This window comes from Eretmochelys imbricata, chromosome 2 (assembly GCF_965152235.1).
Source record: "Eretmochelys imbricata isolate rEreImb1 chromosome 2, rEreImb1.hap1, whole genome shotgun sequence".
NCBI classification, from domain to species: Eukaryota; Metazoa; Chordata; order Testudines; family Cheloniidae; genus Eretmochelys; species Eretmochelys imbricata.
The window spans coordinates 88,595,266-88,607,349 of NC_135573.1; the positions used below are offsets into that span (position 1 = coordinate 88,595,266).

Genomic DNA, 12,084 nt, shown 5'->3' on the forward strand with positions numbered 1-12,084 from the left:
TGCCAGTCCCCACAGCTGCTTCCTCTTCACTGGATGAGGTGCTTATTCCTTTCTCCCTTTTTCACCAGATGACTACCGGCAATATCATGATTTGCTCCAGAGGGTAGCAGCAGACCTGGGCATCCCATTGGAGGAAGTTTGGGAAAAGCAACACCAGCTCCTGGACATTCTCCAACCTCAGTGGCCCTCAAGGTCATCCTTCACCCAGCATGAGCAGTGTGGCTCACCCCTGCCTTCTGTGTCCCCACACGTTAGTGGACAGGGCAGAGGTATTTTGTACCTGTTAAAAGGGTGGATTTTCTTTTTTGCACGTGGCAGCTGAGCAAGAATGCCAGCAGACATAGAAGTCACCCCCTCCAGACTGGGCAGCAAAGTGCATGGACCTGTTGAGGAGGAAAGTATATTCCTCAGCAGTACTACAGTTCTGGATTGCAAACTATCAGGCTCTCCTAGACAAGTATGATTTTAATAACTATGCTAAGCTAGCAGAATTCTGGGACAAACTACCAACAGCAGCAATATTAGGTGCTGGTAGATGAGGGGCACCTGGTTGCCCAAGTGAGTCTCCAGGCGGCTACAGATGTGGCCAGCACATCCTCTCGCTCTCACACGACTGGGGTTGTCATGTGCCAGGACTCATGGCTCCAGACATCTGGCTTCCCAAGGGAGGTCCAAAATGCAATCGAGGACCTCCCCTTTGGTGAGTACAAACTGTTTCACAGCAAGACAGACAAGTCCCTTCACTCTTGAAAGACTCCAGGACCACGCTACAGTTCCTAGGGATATAGGAACTGGGGTAGATAGGGGTATACCGAACAGCTGAGGTGGCATATTTGTGCTTCTACTGTGGCGAAAACTTTCATGAAGACTTGTGGAGCCATGGCTATGCCAAAAGGGAGAACCTGGAATTGGTAGTAGTGTGTCCTTGAAAATGTAGAAATTTCCACTGGGCCGGGTGAATGTCCACATGGAAGTAGGCATCTTTAATGTCAAGACCGTGAGCCAGGCCCCCTGGGGGAGAGATGGGATAATTGATGCCAGCGTCCGCCTGCAGAATTTGGATTTTCTGATAAATGTGTTCAGCAGCCAAAGGTCGAGAATGAGGCAGCACCCTCCGTCCTTGTCATAAATATAAAGGGAAGGGTAAACCCCTTTGAAATCCCTCCTGGCCAGGGGAAAGCTCCTCTCACCTGTAAAGGGTTAAGAAGCTAAAGTTAACCTCGCTGGCACCTGACCAAAATGACCAATAAGGAGACAAGATACTTTCAAAAGCTGGGAGGAGGGAGAGAAACAAAGGGTCTGTATGTCTGTCTATATTCTGTCTTTGCCGGGGATAGACCAGGAATGGAGTCTTAGAACTTTTAGTAAGTAATCTTGCTAGGTACGTGTTAGATTATGATTTCTTTAAATGGCTGAGAAAAGAACTGTGCTGAATAGAATAACTATTTCTGTCTGTGTATCTTTTTTGTAACTTAAGGTTTTGCCTAGAGGGGTTCTCTATGTTTTGAATCTAATTACCCTGTAAGGTATCTACCATCCTGATTTTACAGGGCGGAATTTCTTTATTTCTATTTACTTCTATTTTTATTAAAAGTCTTCTTGTAAGAAAACGGAATACTTTTTCATTGTTCTCAGATCCAAGGGTTTGGGTCTGTGGTCACCTATGCAAATTGGTGAGGCTTTTTATCCAACATTTCCCAGGAAAGGGGGGGTGCAAGTGTTGGGAGGATTGTTCATTGTTCTCAGATCCAAGGGTTTGGGTCTGTGGTCACCTATGCAAATTGGTGAGGCTTTTTATCCAACATTTCCCAGGAAAGGGGGGGTGCAAGTGTTGGGAGGATTGTTCATTGTTCTTAAGATCCAAGGGTCTGGGGTCTGTAGTCACCTAGGCAAATTGGTGAGGCTTTTTACCAAACCTTGTCCAGGAAGTGGGGTGCAAGGTTTTGGGAAGTATTTTGGGGGGAAAGACGAGTCCAAACAGCTCTTCCCCAGTAACCAGTATTAGTTTGGTGGTGGTAGCGGCCAATCCAAGGACAAAGGGTGGAATATTTTGTACCTTGGGGGAGTTTTGACCTAAGCTGGTAAAGATAAGCTTAGGAGGTTTTTCATGCAGGTCCCCACATCTGTACCCTAGAGTTCAGAGTGGGGGAGGAACCTTGACATCCTTCTTAGGGATGAGGAAATATGGGAAGTAGAAGTTTCATTCCATGTTAGGAGGTGGGATCTACTCTATAGCTCCCTTTAGGAGAAGAGAGTCTGCTTCTTGTTTGAGAACGCATTGAAGGGAAGGGGAGTATCCAGGAGTGAGGGGAAAATGAAAGAAATTCTATGGAGTATCCACGGTAGATGATTTCCAGTACCCAACAGTCCACATTGTGGGCAAATAGGCCAAGACAGCTCCCAAAGACAACATGAGGCTCTGCAGGTGGCATCGGGGGAGATTCGTGGGTCTTGACCATCGCATCAAAACTGAGGCTGCTGGTGAAAGAGGATGGTCATGGCACAGGAAGGGAAGCAAGGTCGCTGAGAGCAGTGCTGCCTATGTGGGGCCTCCTGCTGGCATTAGTAGTAGGCTGTGTAGGGCGCATGTGGGCATGGACGGAATTGCTGCCATTGTTGTCTGCATTGCAAGCCATGCACTACGGTCCACCATTGCCTCTCTGTCCTTGAACATATACACTGCATGCATGTCTGCATATGCACTGCTTCCAGATGTGGCTCCTCTCCATCTACAGAGTCAGCATGGACCATATGGAGGCCAGGGTCCTTATTGCCCGAACAGTGTTCACCTCCCTCACATGATGGACTGATCCTTCCAAGGTCATATTTGGTACCCCCTTCACCTCTCCCACCACACAGACTACCATTACAATGGACGCCTCCCTCATAGGTTGGGGAGCCCATCTAGACGGTCACACAGCCCAGGGGGTGTGAATGCCATGGGAAGCCAGGATGCATATAAACATGCTAGAACTGTGGGAAGTCAGGTTTCAGAATAACAGCCGTGTTAGTCTGTATTCGCAAAAAGAAAAGGAATACTTGTGGCACCTTAGAGACTAACCAATTTATTTGAGCATAAGCTTTCGTGAGCTACAGCTCACTTCATCGGATGCATATTGTGGAAAGTGTAGAAGATCTTTTATACCCACAAAGCATGAAAAAAATATACCTCCCCCCACCCCACTCTCCTGCTGGCAATAGCTTATCTAAAGTGATCACTCTCCTTACAATGTGTATGATAATCAAGGTGGGCCATTTCCAGCAGAAATCCAGGATTTAACAAGAAAGTCGGGGGGGGGGGGAGGTTAGGAAAAAACAAGGGGAAATAGGTTACCTTGCATAATGACTTAGCCACTCCCAGTCTCCATTCAGGCCTAAGTTAATTGAATCCAATTTGCAAATGAATTCCAATTCAACAGTTTCTTGCTGGAGTCTGGATTTGAAGTTTTTTTGTTGAAGAATTGCAACTTTCATGTCTGTAATCGCGTGACCAGAAAGATTGAAGTGTTCTCCGACTGGTTTATGAATGTTATAATTCTTGACATCTGATTTGTGTCCATTTATTCTTTTACGTAGAGACTGTTCAGTTTGACCAATGTACATGGCAGAGGGGCATTGCTGGCACATGATGGCATATATCACATTGGTGGATGTGCAGGTGAACGAGCCTCTGATAGCGTGGCTGATGTTATTAGGCCCTGTGATGGTTTCCCCTGAATAGATATGTGGGCACAGTTGGCAACTGGCTTTGTTGCAAGGATAGGTTCCTGGGTTAGTGGTTCTGTTGTGTGGTATGTGGTTGCTGGTGAGTATTTGCTTCATGTTGGGGGGCTGTCTGTAGGCAAGGACTGGCCTGTCTCCCAGGATTTGTGAGAGTGTTGGGTCATCCTTCAGGATAGGTTGTAGATCCTTAATAATGCGTTGGAGGGGTTTTAGTTGGGGGCTGAAGGTGACGGCTAGTGGCGTTCTGTTATTTTCTTTATTAGGCCTGTCCTGTTGTAGGTGACTTCTGGGAACTCTTCTGGCTCTATCAATCTGTTTCTTCACTTCCGCAGGTGGGTACTGTAGTTGTAAGAATGCTTGATAGAGATCTTGTAGGTGTTTGTCTCTGTCTGAGGGGTTGGAGCAAATGCGGTTGTATCGCAGAGCTTGGCTGTAGATGATGGATCATGTGGTGTGGTCAGGGTGAAAGCTGGAGGCATGTAGGTAGGAATAGCGGTCAGTAGGTTTCCGGTACAGGGTGGTGTTTATGTGACCATTGTTTATTAGCACTGTAGTGTCCAGGAAGTGGATCTCTTGTGTGGACTGGACCAGGCTGAGGTTGATGGTGGGATGGAAATTGTTGAAATCGTGGTGGAATTCCTCAAGGGCTTCTTTTCCATGGGTCTAGATGATGAAGATGTCATCAATATAGCGCAAGTAGAGTAGGGGCGTTAGGGGACGAGAGCTGAGGAAGCGTTGTTCTGAGGAAGTCAGTTTCATGTGCCAGGCATTTCTTTCTCTCATCCAGTCCTACCACTACAGCAGTTGTGTACATGAATAAGCAGGGTGGTGCTAAGTCTCCCTCCCTCTGTTCTGAGTCTGTCTCTCTTTGGAACTGGTACATCAAGCACCAGCTGATGCTCCAAACCATATACCACCCAGGTACCCAAAATGCCCTAGCCGATGTGCTCAGCAGGACACTTTACCTCAACCAAGAGTGGGAGTTACATGATGCCATGCTCGGATACCTCTTCCATAAATGGGGTACCCTGTGGTGGGGCCTGTTTGCCACTTGTGAGAACTGCAAACTGCCCCTTTATTGCTCCAGGGGAGCCTTAAGGGAAGACTCACAGGGTGACTCCCTTTTCCTCCCCTGAACAGGCAACCTCCGCTATGCCTCCCCCCTGCCCATTTCCCCTCCTCCCACAAGCATTGGACAAGATCCGCTTGGACTAAGCCACTGTGATACTTGTAGCTCTATTCTGGCCCTGCCAATTCTGGTTCACAGATCTGCACAGACTCTCCATCCACACACTACTCTGCCTCTGAACACTCCCAGATCTCCTCATGCAAGATTGGGACCAAGTCCAACATCCCAAGCTGGGCTATCTTCACCTCACAGCCTAGTATTTGGATGCGGCTAAGGGATAGACAGGGCATGCTCCACCCCAGTGTAACACATCTTTAACCAGAGGAGGAGGGCATCCACCAGGGCCTGCTACAGAGCTAAAAGGAGACATTTCACTGCCATCCCCGTCTACTGAGAGCTATATCTATACCCGTCATCCTCAACAACCTCTCAATCTTGCCCTTAGACTCTTATAGAGCTATCTGGCAGCACTCAGGTTCTTTGTCTCCCCATGGATAGCACCTCTGTGTTTTTACAAACCCTACCACCATCCGTTTCATTAAGGGTTTACTCAGTACTTTCCTGCCAGTACTCAAGCCCACACCCCTGTGGCACCTTAATCTCGTTCTCTCTGCCCTCACAAAGCCACCCTTTGAGCCACTGGCAACATGCTCCCTCTCCCACCTCTTCACAAAGGTGACATTCTTGGAAGCCATTACCTCAGCTGGACAGGTCAGTGAACTGGTGGCCACGATGGCAAACCCCACCTTACACTGGGTTCCACAAGAATAAATTTTCCTTGTGGTTACACCCTAAATTCCTCCCAAAAGTAGTGTTGACGTTCCACCTAAATCAGTGCATCTACCTATCTGTGTTCTGCCCTAAACCACGCACCTCCCACGTGGATAGGATCCTACACTCCATAGACATCCGCGAAGCACAGGCATTCTACCTCCACACGACTCGCTCATTTTGCACATTGCCAAAATTATTTGTGGCCATTGCCAACCGATCCAAGGGCCAAACCCTCTCCTCCCAGTGAATCTCCAAATAGGTCTCCAGGTGGATCCGTGAATGCTACACACAATCCAATATGCCTCCGCCTGAGGGAGCTACAGTGCACTCTATGCAAGCGCAAGCAGCTACATCAGCCTGCCTTGCTGACATCTCATGGCAGGACATCTGTCATGCAACAGCTTGGCACTCCGTCCACATCCCACAATGCCATCGCACAAGTAGCAGCTACCAACTCTGTTGTGGGCCAAGCTGTACTGCTGATTGCACTTCCTATTGCATCCTCTCATCCACCTCTGCACTGATCACTGCTCGCTAATCACGCACACATGGAGTACATATAGGGACCACGACTTGAAGAAAAAGAGGAGACTACTTACCTGCAACTGGAGGTTTTGTGAGCTGTGTAGTCCCAATTCGTATTCCAATCTCCACCCTCCATCCCCCCTGCTGTGGACTGGACTGCACAACAGTAAGAGGGACACTGGAGAGGTGTCCATATGCAAGACCTATTATACCCTCAGATTTGAGCATGCACTATGCACATGTGGGTGTACGGCTACTGCAAAGAAACACTTCTGGACTTGGGTATGGTGCGCGTGCCCACCCATGGGTGGAATACAAACAGGGATCGCACATCTTGAAGAGCCTCCTGTTACAGATAAGTAACCCCCTAGTCACATTCTTCATACCAGTCATGATTTTATAGACTTCTATCCTATCTCCCCCTCCCACCTCTCTTTTCTCAGCTGAACAGTCTCAGCCTGTTTAATCTCTCCTCAGGCCCAAGCTGTTCCACACCCTTAATCCCGGCTCTTGCCCTCCTCTGTACTTTTTCCAATTCCAGTACAATTCTTTTGAGACGGGGCGACCAGCGCGGCACAGGGCGTTCAAGGTGATTTTCCACCAGGGAGTCAGTCCAGTGTGGAGCTGTTGCCACGTCTGGGCCCCCAGGGGCCCGTCTCCTGCGGAGGTGGACGGTGCCCCGGGGCTGCGCCGCCCAGGGACCCGTTTGGAAAGTCTGGCAACTGTGGCAAAACTCACCCGCGAAATGGCCCCGGTTTGGAGCCGGTGAGGAAGGTGGAGCAGGCCCATCCCCTCCTTGGGGCTCCTTGGATGGGACCAAGGGGGCCCAGGCAGAGCCAGGCACGCGGGGCGGGGGCATCCTGGTTTCCCCCAAGTGAGTGCGGGGGGGGGGGGGGTGAGCCAGCCCCTCCCCCACGCCAGGCAGAGCGGGGGAGGGTCCTGTCCCTTGACGGTGCCCCTAGGCGGGGCGCTGCCGGGCCCTGAGTGAGCGGCGCGACGCGCGGGCCGCCTCCTCGCTGCGTGCGGCCGAGGCGAAGGAAGCCGCGGGCTGCCGAGCGCGGCCGCTGCCGCCGCCTCTCGAGCCGCCGCTAGGCACAGGGGGGGCTGCCCAGCCCACGACGCCCTGGGGTAAGAGACCCGCCGGGTGGGGCGCCAGGGGCCGCGCAGAGAGAGGGGCGGCCGGGCTAGGAGATCGGGGGGGCTCCGGTGCCGGGAAGGGGGAGCAGGAGCGAGGCTGCGGGGTGGGCGTCGCGTCTGCGGCTCTTTCAGGAGCTCCGACTCGCTCCGCTTTGATTCGAAGCGAACTGCTCCCCTTTGTAGACAGGCTGGACACCCCCAGGCAGGGGGCGCTCGTCTGCGCTGGGGAGGCCATGGCTGCCTTTTAACGGCGTTTTGGAAACACGCCCGGCCCGGCCCGGCCCGGCCCGGCCCCGAAACGCCGCCTGGCACACGCTCCCGGGAAAGGGGGGTGGGGATGGGCCGGGGAGTTGCTGCTGTTTCTTGGCTCTGCCTGTGGCTGTGGGTGGTGCGGCTGCCTCCCCCGAACCTCGCCCCGCAGTTTCCATCATATGCGGGGTTTACAGGTTGGTGCAAAGGCTCTCCGCATCCCCGCCGTACGCATTGTTCCGGCACCCCTGCCCCAGAGAAGGTTGGGAAACTATCAGAAGCAAACTAAAACGGTTTGGGCTTGTTTTCCCTCTCTGTCGCCAGCCCCGGGAGGCCTGTGCCAGGGCCATCTTTGGTAGGAAAATGGTGACTCGGTTAGAAGGGCAGGGTGTGGGTGAGCTCGGAGTGTTCTCCGTGGAGTATTAAGTCAATTCAAAGTGTTTTGTGAGCACTTAGCACATGAGTTCGTAGACAAATGTTTAGGGGGAAATGGTTGAATTGCAAAAAAACCAAAAAACCCTCCAACCTTTTTATGCATATTTCATGTTGTTCGGGAGATCAAGTTCAAGTTGGCATCAGATATATTTGTGAGTAGTTTCTGTATAGTCATTCACTTGAAAACTACCTAGCCACCCAGGACAAAATGAATCTCTGAGGAACAGAGACCTCAGTCTTATTTCTGTGTATGGAACCAAATGATATGAAATACAGACCACCACCCTTTCAGCCACTTCAAGGGGCAAGATCAACGTAGATAGTGAAGGGGAGCGCTCTGCTGTACCAGGGCCCTAGTGACCTTATATTATTGTAGCACTTAGGCTCTCTGGTCATGGACCAGGTCCTGATTGTGCTAGGTGCTGTACAAACACAGAACAAAAAGAGGTTGTCCCAAAGAGATTACAGTTAACTACCTTGCTCCTCATTTCTCCACATCATTCCTACCAATCACATGTTGATCCAGACCCATGGAAAGAGAGTGATCTACTCCTTTGCTGCCGTAGCAGCCTCTTGGACAGCAGTACCAGATGTTTGTGCAGGGAAAGGGAGTTAATCTCCAGTACTCATGGTGGACCTTTCAGGGGTATTTTTCTCCCCTGTGTCATGGTTCTTTTGTTTAGATTAGAAAAAATGGACATTTCGGATGAATTTAGCTAACTCAATCACCTGAAATTGAGCTAAAGGTGTTGACCACTTTTCATAGTGTAGATACAAGGTGAGTAACTAGTGTTAGTTAAGCCAGACTTAAAATTGACCTTCCAAATCAAGCTTTAGTGTTCAGTTTAGGATGTGAGTAACTGGGAATGAGCCAACTGAATTATGAAAGGTTAAACAAGAGGGATGGGTAGCAGGCAGAAACTGAATATAGGTAAGGAATGAAGACAGCCAGTGAGAAAGGTTTGAGGGCAAGCAGGGAATGGGGTGTAGTGAAAATGTAGATTGAAAGGGTAAGTGGCAACTAAGAATAAGCAGTGAAGCATGGAAATTGTTAGCCACCTACCCCACAACACACATCTGTATTAAATTATTAATATAACTCCATTGCAGTGTATTCATATCAGTGACATCTAGCCAGTTGTGTATTCGGAAGCCCTTTGATATACAGTGACTAAATCCAGATTGATGGCATTGAAACAATTTGATGCTGTGTTAAAACATATCTTTATTCACTAATCTATCAGAGCTTCTCCTTTATAAAATAAGTACTTTTTTACTTACCATATATTTATTTTAGTTCCTGCTGTTTTTGATTAAGATATTTATTGTTAAATCAGGATTATAATTTATGATAGAACATCAAGCTTTGTGTATGTTTGATTAACTACTAAACAGTGAAACTAAATGGCTCTTGATTGTGTGAAAGATCCTCTGTTCTTTGTATATGCCCCTGGATTGAATTGGGGAATCCCCCCAAAACTCTGATTGGATACAAATAATACTTTTTTTTTTATTTAAAAAATAACTCTTAATTTTAAATGATATTCTGTATTTAAATAATTTTTATTTACATATTGGTATTTATTTAATTTCTTCCCATTTTATAGTGTTAAATTGCTCAAGTGGATATGTTGTACTTGTTTTTTAATGAGTTTTCTAACTGCTAGTAGAATTTTAGTTTACATAGAATTTTTTTTTCTACTAAAAGGTTCGTATATGCTGAACAAGACAAATCTAGGGCCTCATTAACATCCTTACCATAAGAACAATACAAGCTCATTCTAAGTTCCTTGGGACAGGGACTTTTTATTATGTATTTGTACAGTGCCTACCAGAATGGGGTCCTGGTTTATAATTGGGGTCCATAAACTATTTTAATAACATAAATAATGAAGTCAAACACCTTGTATTTGCAACCATATCGTCTACCGATATACTGAACTTCCAGAAGTGAAGGAAGCTGAAATTCTTTGACCAAGCTATATTCGTCCAATTTTAGGTGCATGTGTCTCATTGACTTCAGTCACTTATGTGCTTTTAAAAAATCCCACCTTCAAGTGTTTAAGGTACAGGTATAGGAGCCTAACTTTAGGCTCTTTTTGAAATATTGGCATGTGTGTATTGTTAATATATTGAAAGTCTAAACATCTTATTGTTAACACTGAAGTGGTTTTGTTTTGAAGTGATAAAGATTTCATGCCACTAAGAAGTTTTTGATAAAAAAACAATTTTAGCTCTTGATGCTCCGTACACCTGTGTACATACTTTAAGTGTATTTGTGTGAGTAAAGTAACATAGCTGTTTTGGGGGTTTGCAGGATCAGGCCCTTAATTTTAATACTTTAAAAAACATTTTTTTTTGCATACAGCAGATTTACAACATTTAAATAAGATTCCCTAATCAGTAGTGGCAATTAAGAAAACCCACACATTTATACTTTAATTTATTATAAAGTTTAATGTTGCAATAGCATAACTTCACACTGATGTCACAATTTTCAACTTGATTTAAATCACTCCACCTTGCCAAACCCTTAAAGTTGGTTTAAAGGAATTACATGAGAAAAACAAAAAGGATTTGGCTTCTACTCCAGCAAATACAGTATTTTCAGTTGCTTTTTCTTATTTCAGTGCTGATTGGAGGTTCCAGAAATTGACTGCCTGCAGGAAATCATGAGGTCACAGTACGTCACAGTGCCTATAGTAACTATCCTGCTGTTCTTATTATGGATTCCACCATCAATGGGCTGCAATAAGGCTCTCTGTGCTAGCGATGTCAGTAAATGTCTGATACAGGTATTTCCTTTCTTTACCCTAAAGACTTAAAAACAAATTCTGAAACTATGTCTTTCAAATAGATTCAGCGATTTAAATAAACAATATCCAATGATACTGAAATATGCTGAAATAAAAAACAAACTTTATTTTGCTTAGCTGCTTATTAGTACTTTGAACGGCAGCTGAATCCTCATTCTCTTTATAAGCAATTATATTTCTGACATATTTTCTCTAATTTTATTGCTAAGAATGGTTTCATGAAAACATTAATTCCAAATTTAAACACTAACACAAAACAAGAGTTCATTTGACTCCTGTACGTTATAAAGCCGATGAAGGTGGATTCCTTTGTTTGTGACAGAAGAGGGAGGGGATGTGGTTTGTATTTTTTCTGAAATCTGTACTACTAACAAAAGATTCTAATTTCATCTGGGTTATAACAGGTACCAGTCACGCTTTTAATAATCCTAGTAGCAAAGAAGAGAACTACAGAAAACCTACATCCGAATTAAGTTTGCTTCTTTAAATTAGGATGCTTTCAGTGTTTTCCATGAGGCTTCTAAAGCTCTTTAAAACTGTCTCATGTAGACATGGAAACTTCTTCAGATTCCTAGATGTATAAGGAAATCTTTAAATTTTGCTTTGTGACAGCTGTAGAAATAAATATGGCAGCTGGAAATGATGGCCAAGAATTCTTAATGTGCACCTCAGCTCAGGATGATGTACTAGCATCAGAAATTGCAGGCCGTGGAGCACAATGCTTTTTCTACAATTAACCTCAGGTTTTAGATGAGTGAAGTTAGGAAATGAGGGAGAGGAGAGAGAAAATGTCACATCTGCAATGTATTTTGTCTGTTTACTTAAAGTATGCTATAGTCTTAAAAGTGACTAAAAACAACATTAAGAGTTTCCAACTTTGTTTCATTGACTTCCATATAAAATTTGCACAGTTTACAAATAAAAACCTTTGCCAAACATGCATGTTCGCCCTGGGATCTGAAAACCAAACTGGTTTTTTTGGCTCCTGCGTTGCCTCTATTACTGTAAGTTGCTGCATCTGGAAACTACTTAATAATTCTGTGGATAATGGATGAGCTAGAAAAGTGCTAACAGGAGTGGGGTTTGGTTTTGTTTAAAGAAAAAATGTACTTTTGGAAGTAGAGCTACCAGATGGGACTCAATGTCTACAGAGAGCTGATGTGTTGTAAGAATCATTTTTATTGTCTCATTTCTGAGTAACTGCACTTGAAACCTCTTTAAAAGGAGTATACCAATTATAATTTTAAAATGTACAGTGCATTTGAAATCTAGTTACTGTAAAGTTCTCTAACAACT

General features: G+C 45.9%; 1 protein-coding gene across 3 annotated transcripts in view; it reads left to right on the forward strand.

The window, feature by feature from the left end:
* The first annotated feature begins 7,138 nt into the window (after positions 1-7,138).
* The window catches only part of TWSG1 (twisted gastrulation BMP signaling modulator 1), a 46,467-nt gene continuing 41,521 nt past the window's right edge, over positions 7,139-12,084 (forward strand). Inside the window, exons 1-3 of one of the 3 annotated variants that reach the window (XM_077810437.1) lie at positions 7,148-7,279; positions 9,972-10,038; positions 10,603-10,767. In XM_077810437.1, coding sequence (XP_077666563.1) covers positions 10,645-10,767 — 123 coding nt within the window. In that variant the 5' untranslated portion in view covers positions 7,148-7,279; positions 9,972-10,038; positions 10,603-10,644. Of the gene's footprint in view, positions 7,280-7,622; positions 7,735-9,971; positions 10,039-10,602; positions 10,768-12,084 lie in introns of those variants that run through there. The other 2 variants (XM_077810436.1, XM_077810438.1) reach the window with 2 other exon arrangements.